The 15,951-nt window shown below is 35.2% G+C and overlaps 1 protein-coding gene across 1 annotated transcript in view; it reads right to left on the reverse strand.

Annotated features, from left to right (window-relative positions):
- LOC144959639 (angiopoietin-related protein 4-like) overlaps window positions 1-12,313 on the reverse strand; it is a 13,972-nt gene extending 1,659 nt beyond the window's left edge. The window contains exons 1-2 of the mRNA XM_078892296.1: window positions 12,163-12,313; window positions 1-1,772 (exon numbers count right to left, since the gene is read on the reverse strand). The exon at window positions 1-1,772 is cut by the window's left edge and continues 1,659 nt beyond it. Coding sequence (XP_078748422.1) covers window positions 662-1,213 — 552 coding nt within the window. The 5' untranslated portion in view covers window positions 1,214-1,772; window positions 12,163-12,313 and the 3' untranslated portion in view covers window positions 1-661. The remainder of the gene's footprint in view (window positions 1,773-12,162) is intronic.
- Between the last annotated feature and the right edge of the window lie 3,638 nt (window positions 12,314-15,951).

Consider the following 15,951-nt stretch of genomic DNA (forward strand, 5'->3'; position numbering starts at 1 on the left):
TATTAGAAGACAAAACAAATAACTTTTCGACCATAGGCCTTCGTCAGGAGACAAACAACAAAACACAGAAATGTAAGGTTACAAAAAAATTACATTTTATCAAATTTATGGAAACAATATAAATGTATGGAGATTGTGTTAGATGTGGATGCAAGAAGAGACACAAGAGAAGGGAGGGGGTGATAAATGGGGGAGTAAGGGGGTATGCATGTGCTTGTGTACGTATGTGTATGTGTGTGTGTGTGTTTGTATGTGTAGGAGACACAGAGAGAGAGAGGTGTAAGAATTGATGAAGTTGAAGACGACCTTTCGTTATTTTTTCTAAGCCGCCAGTTGGGTGACTAGTTCTCACTAAAGTCCGTCCCCCAGACTGTAAGCTTTAAATGTTACACATATAGATATGATAGTATAGATAGATAGTATAGATATGATGAATCATTTGTTTGTCCAAAAATTTTAATGGATGTAAAAACTGGTTTCAGTGAGATATTTTTATAACTGATCAACTTTTTTTTCCGATATCGGATTTCGGGCACCTTAATCAAAGTAGGCTATTATTAAAAATTACGCAAAATTACTTTCTTTTCAAATCTCTAAGTTGCAGTATTAATTACTTTCTTCTCGTTTTATGCCCCAGATAAGGACTTAGAGATGTAATGAGTTAACATAACAGTTGTATTTTAAACATTCCGGGTTCAGAAGTCCATTGGTTTAAATCCGACCCAAGCACAGAAAATAATTGATAACTTGGTTTTTCGTGCCAGTGTTGGAATCCAAACCCAAAGGCGTTACAAGGGTTGTCACATCCATTATACCACCAACCAGATCCAGCCCTTTTAGCACAATTTTCATTTGGATCTCCATCATTATCGGCGTCCCATGTAGAAAAAGGTACGTTTTGAATTGGCCCCAAACAGTCACCAAAGGTTGCTCCTGGTACGTTTGTGTGTTCTGTTGAACTGTTGAAAGTAAAACTGTATCGAGAATTCTCGTCTGCAACATGAAAATCAAAATAATCTATATAAACTTTCTCGCCGGCGTCGATATCTTTCCAAAATACAAAGACCATTTCATTGCATCCATTATTTGAAAACCTGTGCCACGCATCCAGTCCAGCCCAAAAGTGGTTTTCATCATAGTAAAATCCATGGACATATTCGTCCCACGTCTTGTTAAAAGACATCTCTCCTCGGTTGGTAAGTATTACAAGCATGGAATAATCTGTACTTGGATTGATATAGCAAGTAACAGGAATTGGCCTTTCTCCTCCATGATCCGGGTCAAGATAAACATCGTAAAAACCTTTTATAAAGCCTGCTTGAATGAGATCTCGGCATTTTTTATGGCACTTCTCACACCTATCTCCAAAAAAACTAAACGCACATTTGCAAGATCGTGTCGCTTCGTCCCAGACACCCCCATGTTTACAGTACTTTTCTTACATACTTGTGAGCGTTATTTTGATCTGTACAACCAGAGATGAGTGGGCACTCTTTGTGATTAATGCACATTCCGTTCCCATCCAGGCTTGCTCCTATGCACAAGTTGTTCGTCCCGCACGACGCTAGGCATTCAAAAATACTCCGAACTTTCTTTACTTCAAATGAGCATTTTTTTTCCATTCTCTCCGAAACATCACAGATAAATCCTTCCTCTTCATATCTGGATGATACAAAATCCTGGCATCTGGCAACCGAGAACAAAACAAATGGTAGAACCAAAGCCTTTGTGATCATCATGTTGGTTATAATTCTCTCTAGTCTGTCTTTGTCCTGGAAAAAAATTGAAAGGGATATAATGAAATGTTTATAAGAAAATGGTTGTAATATTAAAAGTCTAATGTCATAATCATCTAACTTTTGTATCTGTCATGTCGTGTCCTCTATGTTAAGTGCTGCTATTGACTAAGGATCTCGTGTAAAGTGCTTTCAGTACGTTTAGTGGATATCGCGCTATAAAAAGCTCAAGATTTTTAAAAATTATTTTTTAAATATTAGAAATGAACATTGTCTAAATATTTTACATATTCGTCATAATAAATTATAATAATGAATTCCCTTTAATCATCCCTAAGACGAATTTTTTCTTGAGAATGTATTCCAAGGGAAGACTGGAATAACCCAGGCGTCCGCCGCAGTGCAGCGCCGCAAAGTGAGCAAAGGCTAGATGACTTGCTCAAGGCCACACAACCCGGCAGCAGCAGCAGCAACTTCTAATGGTGATCACACTACTATGTTATGACGATCAACCCAATCAGCAGCAGCAGCTTCTAATGGTGCTCATACTACAATGTTATGACGATCGACCCAATCAGCAAATTCCGTACCGCACTCGAACACTGTCGCAAGCCCACCCGGAAGCTTCGTCACAGTTAGATGCTCTGTGATTTCGGGTTCGTCATCACAACAGGTACATATTGGACAGGTGAAAAGTCCCCACTGATGAATCGGTTTCGTCGTTAGACCGAAGCCGATTCGCTGCAACCCAGTGTCTCCTCTTGCTGGTAGAAATGCCTGGCAATTTCTCCCCCAGTTTCGAGGAGTATATGCCCCCCCCCCCCGCCCTCCCCGAAGAATTGAATAAGTGAAAACCGTCTTCCATCTTGTATAAGCATCTCTGTCCGAAGTCAGGGAATTTACGTACAAAAGTTGCCGGGACTTATTTCGGCTTGAAACGGGGGCACCGTCCATTATGGACTTGAGAGAGGTATCCTCATTCCCTCTCTCTTTGATCTTATTAAGCCAGTTCTGCCATTATCGGGCGCCATTCTCCAGGCGTAGTTGTCTGCGTTTCTGACACTATGTGAATCGAATTGCGAAGTTTAACATACTATCTCAATGTTCCTGCTTCTATCCCACACTGGAGCGCAATACTCCGGAGCGGAATAGCTTAGTGCTTAATGCGGACGTCCAAAGGAGCGGTTAATTAGCACCCCAAGTTGATCCCGCCAGCGTTTCTCTATCTTCCGACAACTCCTTCGAGATGCACCCGATAGATAAGGCTGCGGGTATTTAGGATTCGGCTCATATGCGATATGCTGGTCTCCGACGAGGACGTTCAGTTTGCGGGTGTGCATCCACTGCATAGGTGAAATGCAGTGGCCACGGTTTTCGAAGTATTCATCTTCAGGTACCTCTTGCGGACACCGCGCTCAAAAGCTTGATTAGGGACCCGTTTGGTGAGTGATCGAACTCGGTACCTTTCATGTACGGAGCAAAGACCGTACTGCAGAGCCACACTGCCCCATTATCCTATCCTCATTAACAATTATCTCAATGTGTTGAAGATCCTCTTCATTTCCCACTAGATCACTCTATCGTCAGCATAGAGAAGGCTGTTTATTATTGTCCCTCCAACCTCAATTCCAGGAGCATTTTTAATTTCGGAATATAAACTCGGTGTGTAAATTGAAAAAGGAAGAAGAGAGAACACAACCCTAACGAACTTCTCTTTTGAATGTTGCTTGTTCTGTTAAGGTGCAATTTGTTCTGATTTGCGTTAGTTTTCTCCCAATACAGTTTTAATATGAGTGTAATGTCGTTTTCATCGATGTGGAGGTAAAAGTCATTTCATTAAATAAAAATAAATAACTGTAAATCATGTTTTTTAATGCTTGGTTTTTTAAAACACAAGTGGAGAACCCGCAATATTTGCAGAGAAATAAAGGCTATTACAAACAGGCACTCATCTATCTTACTTATTATACTACCATGTTGTGGAAAATACCATAGATCGAGACAAATATTTTGATCCATCGGCCATCAAAAACGATTAGATGAGCGCACATAAATCTGGCAATAGGGTGGCCAATCAGATGGCGATTCTCAACTTCAAATAATCGATAATGCCCGAATGTGGGGCCAGACGCTTACATTTTTTTCTAAAAACCCAAACATTCTATAAAGAGGATTATATTAGCTATCAAAAAAAACTTGTATCTTAATGTAATAATTCATGAATATTAGTAACTTATTTTTAAAAAATGCTATTTAAATTAAGAAATGAGCTAAATTGTAATAAAGATTTATATCTTAAATATAAAATTATAATTTTAAATGCTTTTAACTGTACTTTTACGAAGTGCTTATTCGCGGTAGTAGAAGCGTTCTCCCATCTCTGAAAATTAGTTTTGTCCCCGCACTGAACACAACACTGTATTTTCTGTTCAAAATGACGTGCTGTCGAATGGCTTAAAGTTGAATGAGCGTGTGTTAGTTTAAGAAGGAGGGATGATTGAACCATTTTGTGTGACTTAGAATTGAGATTTTGAATGTTTCAACTTTTTCTTCAAGATCGTTGTTTGTTTTGCCAATCCATGAAACTTTCCCCGTCCCCACCTCTCCGACTTGATCGTTCGTTCACATCTTGATATCTATCAACTTATCTGTCCGATTACTTTAATGAGAATAGTTCCATCCCTGTTTAGTTTTATTTACAGTTAAATATATTTTAGGAATCTCTCTCTCTCTCTCTCTCTCTCTCTCTCTCTCTCTCTCTCTCTCTCTCTCTCTCTCTCTCTCTCTCTCTCTCTCTCTCTCTCGCTCTCGCCGTTGCTCATGACTCATATTTCAGTGCTCCTGTTCATAATAAACGTTACCATCAATACACTACCTCTACTACTACAGCCACCACCACATCATCATTACTACCACAGCTACCCCCATAGCGTTATAAAAAGAATAGCAACCACCACCATCACCTACATCAACATCCTCCTCCTCTTCATCACCGTCACCACCGCCACTACTATAACCATCACATCAACATCATTACAACCACTTCCACAGCGAACACATCGTTATCAACACTACAGCAACCGCCGCCATCATTACATCATCATCATCATCATTATCCTTATAGTCATCATTACTACTACTACTACTACTACTACTACTACTACTACTACTACTACTACTACTACTACTAATACTACTACTACTACTACTACTACTACTACTACTACTACTACTACTACATCACCACCACCACTACAATCACAACCACCACATCAACACCACCAACACTACACACCAACAAACACGTCGTCCTCGTCAACGAAGCGCATAATAATAATGATAGTAATAACAATAATAATAATAATAATAATAATAATAATAATAATAATAATAATAATATAATGATAATAATAATAATGATAATGATAATAATAATAATAATAATAATAATAATAATAATAATAATAATAATAATAATAATAATAATAATAATAATAATAATAATAATAATAACAATAATAATAATTCTGTTCAGGAAAACAATTAGTACAACACATCATTAAATCCTCATAACTGTAGTCAGATTTTTAATGTGTGGCGGGTGTTTTTCTCCTTTTTGTCAGCTATCCCTCAATAACAACAACAACAACAACAACAACAACAACAACAGCAACAACAACAACAATAACAATAACAACCCAACAACAACAAAAGAAATACTAGAAACATCAATCATCACATTTTGATGACGAGGATGGTGAAAAGAAAAATGGAACGACTAAGAAAAGATTTCGGGGCACCAATCTATCCAATGAAATATCTTTTTCCTCCAGTTTGCGAAGGTTGGGGTATTCCTTTTCCCATTATCACCTTGTTACATCATTGATTGCCTCGTCGGAAAGAGTTAATTTGCTTTTCCTCCTCTCAATCTTTCCCCTTATTCGTGGCCAAATGAGCTCGATTGGATTGCGCTCACCGTAATAATATGGGGGAAGTCTCGTAACCTCGTGTCAAAACTCGTTTCAAAACTCGTGTCTGATTAGACAGTCTGCTTTGAAAACTGTTTTTGGTTTGTTCCTTTTCACTAAGGGTATAGTTAGCCCTTTGATAAATGGTCAGAATATGTAGTGCTGCCTGATTGAAGCATCATGGGCCACTGAATGTTAGCTTTTTCCAATACAATACAGCTGGGTGCTTTAGGGGAAGAAGTTTTACGAGATGGAAACTGATAAGGTACCGAATCGTGAGCTGATAGGTTTTAAATATCTTTAATGCTCTGTGAAACGTTCCTGCATAGATACAATTTTACAAAGTTGTATGAATAACATTCATTTTTGATTTGCAATACAGAGTTTATAATCAGTATTTCAAATGATTTTAAGCTAGAAATTTTTATTCGGGATAAAGTGAGACGTGAACTCATAATCACTAGCACGATTTTTTTGGGGGGAGAAAACAATGTATTCACTTCTTGGCATCAACATGGATTCAATTAAGACAAATTGATTCAGAGGTTGAAACTGTTCTTTAAAACTTTTGATTCCAGTCGGCACACAAAGTACGGCACAGTACCGAATCGTCACATTTAAGGGTAACGGATGATTTGCTACTTGATATGGACAACAGGAAAATTGTCTTCTCGTCCTTCTTGATTTATCTGCTGCCTTCGACACGATAGACTTTAAAATCCTTGTCGATCGATTTCAAAACAGTTTTGGAATTAAAGGGAATGCCTTAAACTGGATGATTCAATCTTATCTGACATGTCACACACAGAGAGTGAGAGTAAAAGAAGATATGTCGGAGGCCATGAACCTCAAATATGGAGTTCCGCAAGGTTCTGTATTAGGACATATCCTCTTTCCGTTATATACTCAGCCACTCATTAAAATTCTAAGAAAATATAACATCAATTACCATCTATACGCAGACGTCACACACACACACACACACACACACACACACATACACACACACACATATTATATATATATATATATATATATATATATATATATATATATATAAATGGCATGTGAGCAAAATTATCTAAGTCAAAACGCTAATTACCATTGAAAGGTGCGTATAGTTAGGGGAATTAGGCTAAAACCGTGCAAATTCGGATTTTAAAGCATGAAAATTTGAATACAGGTTACCAAGACCCATGAAAAAACATCTATAACTTTTCGGTTTAAGGTCTCAGATTTTCCCTATTACAGCTATAGTTAAATAAGGAAATAACTGAGCAAATACATATATTTTCTTCATGTCCATTGTATTATAGGGAATTAGGCTAAAACCGTGCACATGATAGTAAAACTGAGATTTTAATGTGTGGAAGGCCGAGTATCATTAAACAGGCAAATAAATCACCTATTACTCTCGGAAATAGCACAATAGAATTTTCAAATAAAGCAAAAAAACCTTGGCGTCATCATTGATAAAGATCTTTCCATGACAAGCCACGTGAATAACACCATACAATCTATGTACATAGAAATGAAAAAAAATAAGCAAAATTCGTAATTTAATACCGAAGCATATAGCAGAACTTTTAATAAATTCCCTTGTTTTATCTAAATTGGACTATTGTAACTCCCTTTGGGCGAATTTAGCTAAAGACAAAATTAGCAAACTTCAGGTTGCTCAAAATAAAGCAGCCAGGCTCATTGTACGCAATAACAAAAAATACCCGTCAGCAACTCTTTTTCTCCGTGAGTTACATTGGCTTCCTGTGGAAAAAAGAGTTGCCTATAAGATTTGTACTGTTGTCTACAAATCCCTGAGCACGAACAGTCCCTCCTATATTAAAGACCTTCTAAACATATATTTCACCAATAGAAACTTGAGGTCAAGCAATGACCAATCAATCCTTGTCAAACCTAAGCCATTGCGTAAAATAGGTGAACAATCTTTTCAATTTTCGCCCCCCCCCCCCCTTTTTGGAACTCTCTCCCATCACACGTGAGATGCTCGGATTCGTTGACAACGTACAAATATCGCTTAAAGTTTTATCTTTTTACATCATAATTCTGCAATATTATTTTCATATTTTGTTGTTGTTAAATTGAATTCGTATCACGTTTCCTTCACACTTGTCTCACTGTAATATGTTTTGTTTTATATCACTGTAAAGCGCTTAGAGCCTGTGACAACGGGGTAAAGCGCTATATAAATGCCATTTATTATTATTATTATTTTCGGATTGAAAGCATGAAAATTGGCATACAGGTAGCCAGCGGCGTGGCATGCTTACAGTATAAAGTGGTGTCAGACCTAAATGACTTACACATGCTCTATTTGTAAATATAAAAGAAAGAAAAAAATAAAGAAAATACTTACATACTTCTAAATCAAATTTGCATGGTGATGTTTATATCCCTGCAAATCTTTTCAATAGTTTGTTCATAGAAATCACGACACATGCAGACATCAATCGAACAAAGGGTAATTTCAAAACTTACAAAGCGTAAGAATGTAAACAGCCCATGGCCTACTAAAAGAGTACTATAGTTACGTCATGAAACAGCCCCATTCCACTTCGGAAATCAAACATGACACCATACACGATTCTCTCTCTCTCTCTCTCCTCTCTCTCCTCTCTCTCTCTCTCTCTCTCTCTCTCTCTCTCTCCTCTCTCTCCTCTCTCTCTCTCTCTCTCTCTCTCTCTCCTCTTCCCCCCCATCTCTCTCTCTCTCTCTCTCCTCTCTCTCTCTCTCTCTCTCTCTCTCTCTCTCTCTCTCTCTCTCTCTCTCTTCCTCTTCCCCCCTCTCTCTCTCTCTCTCCCTCTCTCTCTCTCCCTATCTGTGTGTGTGTGATGAACGCGCGCGCACACACACACAAAGTCAAACACGTATATTCACCCGAAGATCATGCAAATAGCATCACTATCAAGAAATGTTTGGCTTAACTCGTTCACATTCCATCATATCAATTTTTGCAGCAATAATAATAATAATAATAATAATAATAATAATAATAATAATAATAATAATAATAATAATAAATAATAATAATAATAATAATAATAATAATAATAATAATAATAATAATAATAATAATAATAATAATTATATAATAATAATAATAATAATAATAATAATAATAATAATAATATAATAATAATAATAATAATAATAATAATAATAATAATAATAATAATAATAATAATAATAATCAAAGAGAAAGCAAAGAAAGTCAAGATAGTGTCAAGGGATACTAAAAGAATAGACATTAGTTCCTTCAAAAATATTCTGTCAGAGGAACTAGGAAGAATGGATATACCATCAGCACAGAAAACGGACGACGTACTGCGCAACGTCATCGACAGGCATGCGCCAAAGACAACTAGAATAAATCCCAGGAAACCGTCCCCGTGGTTTAACCAGAGTGGAAAAATTGCCAAAAAGGAAAAGAGGGATGCTGAGGCATCGTAGAGAAAATCTTGCCTTGAGATTGACCGGCTGATATATATAGCAAAAGAGCAAAAGACACTATTATAACACGAAACTATCATCAGTGAGGGACACTAAGGAATTTTTCTCTGTTTCAAAGGAACTTTTAGGGGAAGAAAATGGCATGCGTCTATCCACTAATATCCTGGTAGAAAAACAGCCGGATGCATTTTCAGATTTCTTTTCGGGAAAAATATCGAAAATTCAGAACAATTTGGACCTCGAGCAAAATGAAGATATAAATTTCCACCCTTTTCCTGGTTCACAGGGACTCTCTTGTTTTAAAGAAACAACTGAAGAAGAGATTTCTAAAATAATTTGTTCATCTTCCTCGAAGTCATGTGATTTAGATCCATTACCAACTAATATTTTGAAATTATGTCTTCCTGAATTGTTACCTTGCATAACTCATATTATAAATCAGTCACTTATCTCAGGACAAGTCCCAGATATCTATAAACATGCAATTGTAAAGCCTCTCATACAAAAGCAAAACCTCGATGTAAATGACCTTAGTAACTCCGGTCCCGTCTCAAATCTGCCATTTCTTTCTAAAATCCTTGAAAAAGTTGTACTCAGACGTCTTTCACAACATCTCCATGAAAACAATCTATGGGAAAAATTTCAGTCACCTTATCGTTCTTACCACAGCACAGAAACTGCTCTGTGTTGTGTTGCGAGCGATTTGCTTGATGTTTTAGATAAAGGTTCTGTTTCTCTTCTGACATTGTTAGACCTTTCGGTGGCGTTTGATACTATTGATCATGATATTCTCATTAAACGACTTAATATAACTTTTGGCTTGTCTGGGAATGTCTTGCAGTGGTTTGAATCTTATTTAGATGGCAGAAAGCAACAGGTTATGATTTTAGATAAACTTTCTCGTCAACATACATTGTCTTTTGGAGTTCCTCAAGGCTCTGTTTTGGGTCCAATTCTTTTTGTTTTGTATACTTCTCCATTATCTAATGTCATCACTGGTCATGGGCTGCGCTATCATCTCTATGCAGATGATACGCAACTTTATGCTACTGATAAAACTAAAAATCTCGAAAATATTGTGAAACGTGTGGAAGAATTGTGAAGGATGTAAAAGAGTGGATGGATGCAAACAAGTTGAAAATGAATGAGTCAAAAAACAGAAGTGATGATTGTGGGAAATAGAGGGCAGTTGAAGGTGAATGGTGGTCTTGAGGTGTTGATTGGGGGTGAAAAGATCAAAGTTTCAAAGACTGTGAAAAATTTGGGTGTCTAATTTGATTCAGAAATGAGAATGTCAGCTCACATTTCTGCTCTCTGTAAATCTTTATACTTTCAATTGAAGAAAATCAGTTCGATCCGTCAGTCTATTGCAATTGGAACATAAAAAACATTGGTTGTTTCCCTCATTTTTTCGAAACTAGATTATTGTAACTCCCTGCTTGTCAACTTGCCTCAGGCTTCTATTAAACAATTACAACTACTGCAAAACAGTGCAGCAAGATTAGTTTTTGGCAAAAAAAAATGGATCATGCAACCCCTTTGTTGGCCTCTCTCCACTGGTTGCCCATTGAAAAGCGCACACATTACAAAGCAGCCTGTCTTGTTCATAAGTGTTTGATTGGTATAGCACGGCATATCTCACAGATCACGTGGTCATGTGTAAATTTGAAAATTACACTTTAAGATCATGTAATGACCAAACGACAATTTCGGAAAAAAGATCAAGAACAAAATTTAGTGATAGATCGTTTGCTTGTTTCGGCCCCAAGATTTGGAATGAACTACCACGTGGTCGGAGGGAGTGTAAGTCTTTACCTACCTTTAAAAATAATCTCAAGACATATTTTTACTGTATTTGTTTTTATTGACTCTATGAATCCTTGATTTGGCTATGATTTTTTTTTCACTTAAAATTGATAATTTATATTGTAAAGGGCCCAGAGCTTGTGTTTTACACGAGAATGAGCGCTGTATAAAAGTGTATTATTATTATTATTATTATTATTATTATTATTATTATTATTATTATTATTTATTATTATTATTACTATTATTATTATTATTATTATTATTATTATTATTATTATTATTATTATTACTATTATTATTATTATTATTATTATTATTATTATTATTATTATTATTATTATTATTATTATTATTATTATTATTATTATTATTATTATTATTATTATTATTATTATTATTATTATTATTATTATTATTATTATATCATTATTATTATTATTATATACAATAATCACGACAAAGAGAGAGAAACAAATCAACTTGTTAATAATCGTGATTTCGATAATAATAAAGATGGTCGAAGTTACAATACTATGATTATGACGTAAATGACCAACATTAGCTATTATTCCCCAGTTCAACAGAGTTGGAGCAAAAATTTCTCGGCACCTGAGGCTGATTTTTTATCATATTATTTGAAGATGGTAACAATTTGAGCCATTTTCTCAGGTATTCAATATGGCAACACGAATAGTAATAAACTTAAATGGATCCAAAAAAAATCCGCTCCTTGCAATCGTTTGAGTAGGGAAATCCAGTCACTCGCTCAGCCATGGTACACAGTCGCTGACAGTCATCAACAGATTGTGTGAATCGGGTAGAAGCGTGGATAGAAGACGTTGTGACTGAAAGGGAGTCTGTTTCGCACTGTTGATAAAAGGCGGTCTATACCATTTCTGAGTTTTATATTTTTTTTTAATGCTGTTATCCATTTTTAAAACATGGATATGGTGCCAGACACCATTGGAACCAATAGAGCCACACCCCTGCAGGTAGCTAAGACCCATATAAATGACACCTGCTATAGAACCACTCACGCAATTTTTCATAACTGTTCGTTTTTGGCACTTTTATTTTTCCCTATATAGCATTACTTATCCATGGAAAATAACCACGAGAATACAATGAGCGTTCAATAATTTAAATACAATATTGACCGTTTACAATAGCTAACAAATTACTTCGGGCGGGAAAAGTAGAGATACAATGGATGTTTTGGGTACAAACCCTTTGTCAGCAAAAGGAACGTTGAAAACATAAAGGAATATGTAGCGTGTGTATTCCTCGGTTGTTGAAGCATGGTAGTTGAAGAAAGAATGAGACGTTCGCGTAGTGTTATCTAGTTGATAAACTCAAAACTTGTCCCATCAGCCCCTGCGAGTAGATTTTTTTTTTGACATTGTAATTGTATCTGAAAACATGCAAATGCATATTTCATCTGTATCTTGTTCGAAGTAATCATCCATCGAGGTGCTGGAATATTTTCATGTCGTTGTCGATTTTACTTTTATAATTTACAATAGACTGTGCTTTGATTTTATGCATCACTTGATATCTCTGTGTTTTCCACTCTCGTTTTATTTCTTCGTCGTGTTAAGATATTCTTCTGAGTTGTTTTTGTTTTTTTCCGAGACTTGTTGGAGAAGCAAGCCCCTTTTGAAATTCTTTGTCTTTGAAAGAGTTGTGTCTCTGCTCGAAATAATAGTGTCTACCAAGTTTTGATGTTGTAGGACAGGCTTTGTTTCAGCATTGATTTGTATAAGCTCAATGTTGTTATTTTGCTTTTGAAAGAAAAAAAACTTTGTTTTTAAATGAAAAAAAAAGTTTGTTTTTAAATGAAAAAAAAAGTTTGTTTTTGAATGAAAAAAGTAGTTTGTTTTTGGATGAAAAAAAAAAGTTTGTTTTCGAATGAAGAAAAAAGCTTGAGCTTTTATATAGCGCAATATCTACTGAACGTGCTCAAAGCACTTTACAAAGGGTCCCTGACCAACAACAGCAAACACGTAACACGTCGAGGCATGACGTTTTTTAGGCGATATTACATTTGTTTTCAGACAGAGCCAACGCAGTTAATAATAATAAAAATAATAATAATAATAATAATAATAATAATAATAATAATAATAATAATAATAATAATAATAATAATAATATAATAAGCATGATAATGATAATAATAATAACAATAATAATAATAATAATAATAATAATAATAATAATAATAATAATAATAATAATAATAATAATAAATAATAATGTAAAGGCGATGCTATATAAGATCAAAAAGAATATAAAATGTAAGACTATATTTTAAAAAACGAATAAGATAGATAAATGCATAAATGAATATATAAATAAATAACTAAATAACTAAATAAATAACTAACTAAATAAATGAATAAAGATATATGAACGGATAGTGGTAAATGTTATAATCACCATAAGAGATATCACCACAAATGTTCTACAGTGCTACTATTGATTATTAGGTATGAGAGGAATCATTAGAATAATAATGCAAAAGATATATTATGAGCCAAGTTCACTCAAAGAACAAGCAAAAGAGAGAAAGGGAGATAAGAAAAACATCGCCGTCCCTGAACATTGATATTGATCGTATGAGCCAAATGCGATGTACTTTGACATAGTCATTGCGGTGTGTCTTTTTTACGAAACCCGCGAAACCCGCCGAAACCCTGCGAAACCCGACGAAACCCGACGAATCCCGACAAAGTTATGGGAAGTAGGTGGCAGTAGGGAGTGAACCTAGAACTCAGGGAAGTGTACACCATTGGGGAGTGAACCTGGGACTGGGTTTCGGCGGGTTTCGTAAAAAAGACACACCCGTGTCATTGCATGACATAATCAGTCGGAAGGTGAAAATTCTGGATTTACACTTAATTTTGCATTTTCTGAAAGAATATCCTCACCAGAGCATTTTAATCTTTATTTGAAGTAAATCGGATGATTTTTCATGAAGATGTCAGATGTATGGGAAAGTTATCCAGCAACTTTTCTCAGATTTCATACTTTTTCAACTTGACTAGCTGTAAAAAATATTTAGAAATGAAATTAAGCTTTGATAGTTTCCGAAAATGTACAAAAAGGGTTGGTTTAATCATTTATGACAAGAACTCATTTCTGATAAAAATTGACCTTCTAACTAAACTTGGCAATATCTCAGTTCAAACCTTTTCACCATCTGACTGATTATGTCATTCACTGTAACTATGGTTAACTTTGATCTCTCTAAAAGATCCTTTAGTCACTTTGCACCTACTGTCTGGAACAATCTCCCCTTATCTCTTCGTGACGTCCCTACTGAACTCGCTTTCAGGAAACACTTAAAAACTTATTTATTTCGAGAATTCTTAATTTATTAGTTATTTTATTTGAGCATCCGATGATCACAGGATATGTATATATATATATATATATATATATATAATATACTATATATTTATTATATAATATATTATATATATTACTTATTTTCAAATTCAAATATATTAAATAGTTGGATGGTGGAAGGTTTGTGTGTGTGTGAGAGAGAGAGAGAGAGAGAGAGAGAGAGAGAGAGAGAGAGAAAAGAGAGAGAGAGAGTTAGAGAGCGAGAGAGACTGGGAGTGAGATAGATAGATAGATATAGAGTTATTGAGAGAGAGAGAGAGAGAGAGAGAGAGAGAGAGAGAGAGAGAGAGACGTTTGAATGGATTCAAGTTATTGTTAGGCGCCTAGAGCTTTATTGTATAGAGGAGTGGGCGCAATATAAATAAATTTCATTATTATTATTATTATTATTATTATTATTATTATTATTATTATTATTATTATTATTATTATTATTATTATTATTATCTTATCTCCCTTTCTTACTTTTGCTCTTTCCTTGACAGAACTCAGCTCATATATCTTTTGCATTATTATTCTATTGATTACTTTTTTTTTTAGCTAATAATCGATTCTAGCACTGTAGAACGATAAAGTCTCCTGACATAGAGAAAACAATGGTCTGGAAGCACGTGGTAAAACCCAGTCTTTCTATTCTTTGACCGCTCATCTTCCAATGGAAATCATAGATTAAAATAAAAATAACCATAAAAATGTGATTGTTATGCGGCAAAAGAGACACATAATCATAAATAATCGATCACGCGTCAAATTATATTTAGATATTGAATATTTATGAAAGAAATTGGTAAAATTTATCACAAGTTACTGTCGATCACGGTAAAGATAATTCTTCAAAGGCTGCCATTATTCGACCGTACGATGCGATATTTTTCATTATTCGGCCGTATGGTCGGATACTTTTTTTCTCATTATACGACCGTACGATGCGATATTTTTCATTATTCGACCGTACGGAGCGATATTTTTCATTATTCGACCGTACGGAGCGATATTTTTCATTATTCGACCGTACGGAGCGATATTTTTCATTATTCGACCGTACGATGCGATATTTATTATTCATAATTATTCATTCGACCGTACGCATGCGATATTTTTCATTATTCGACCGTACGATGCGATATTTTTCATTATTCGACCGTACGATGCGATATTTTTCATTATTCGACCGTACGGAGCGATATTTTTCATTATTCGACCGTACGATGCGATATTTTTCATTATTCGACCGTACGGAGCGATTTTTTTTCTCATTATTAATTTATTCGGGGGTACGTTGCGATGTTATATAGAGATTAATCGACCCTGCGCCACTCCATTTTATATCACGACCCAATCCATTTATTTTTAGAGAATTAGGTGTTTTTTTTTGAGATTGCTGTATCTAAATGTAATCTTATCTAATATTATGGGGCCATGTGGTATGACAATCGTTTTCGTATCGGAAGGTCCTGGGTTCGAGCTCCGCTCCACGCATAGTTGAGTCCATGGGAAAGGCGCTTCACTCACAGTCTCTCACCGTACTCAGGTGTAATATGAATACCTAGCCGTAAACG

Source organism: Berghia stephanieae, chromosome 14, assembly GCF_034508935.2.
Source record: "Berghia stephanieae isolate SIO BIC M18660-M18661 chromosome 14, UCSD_Bste_1.3, whole genome shotgun sequence".
Taxonomy (NCBI): Eukaryota; Metazoa; Mollusca; class Gastropoda; order Nudibranchia; family Aeolidiidae; genus Berghia; species Berghia stephanieae.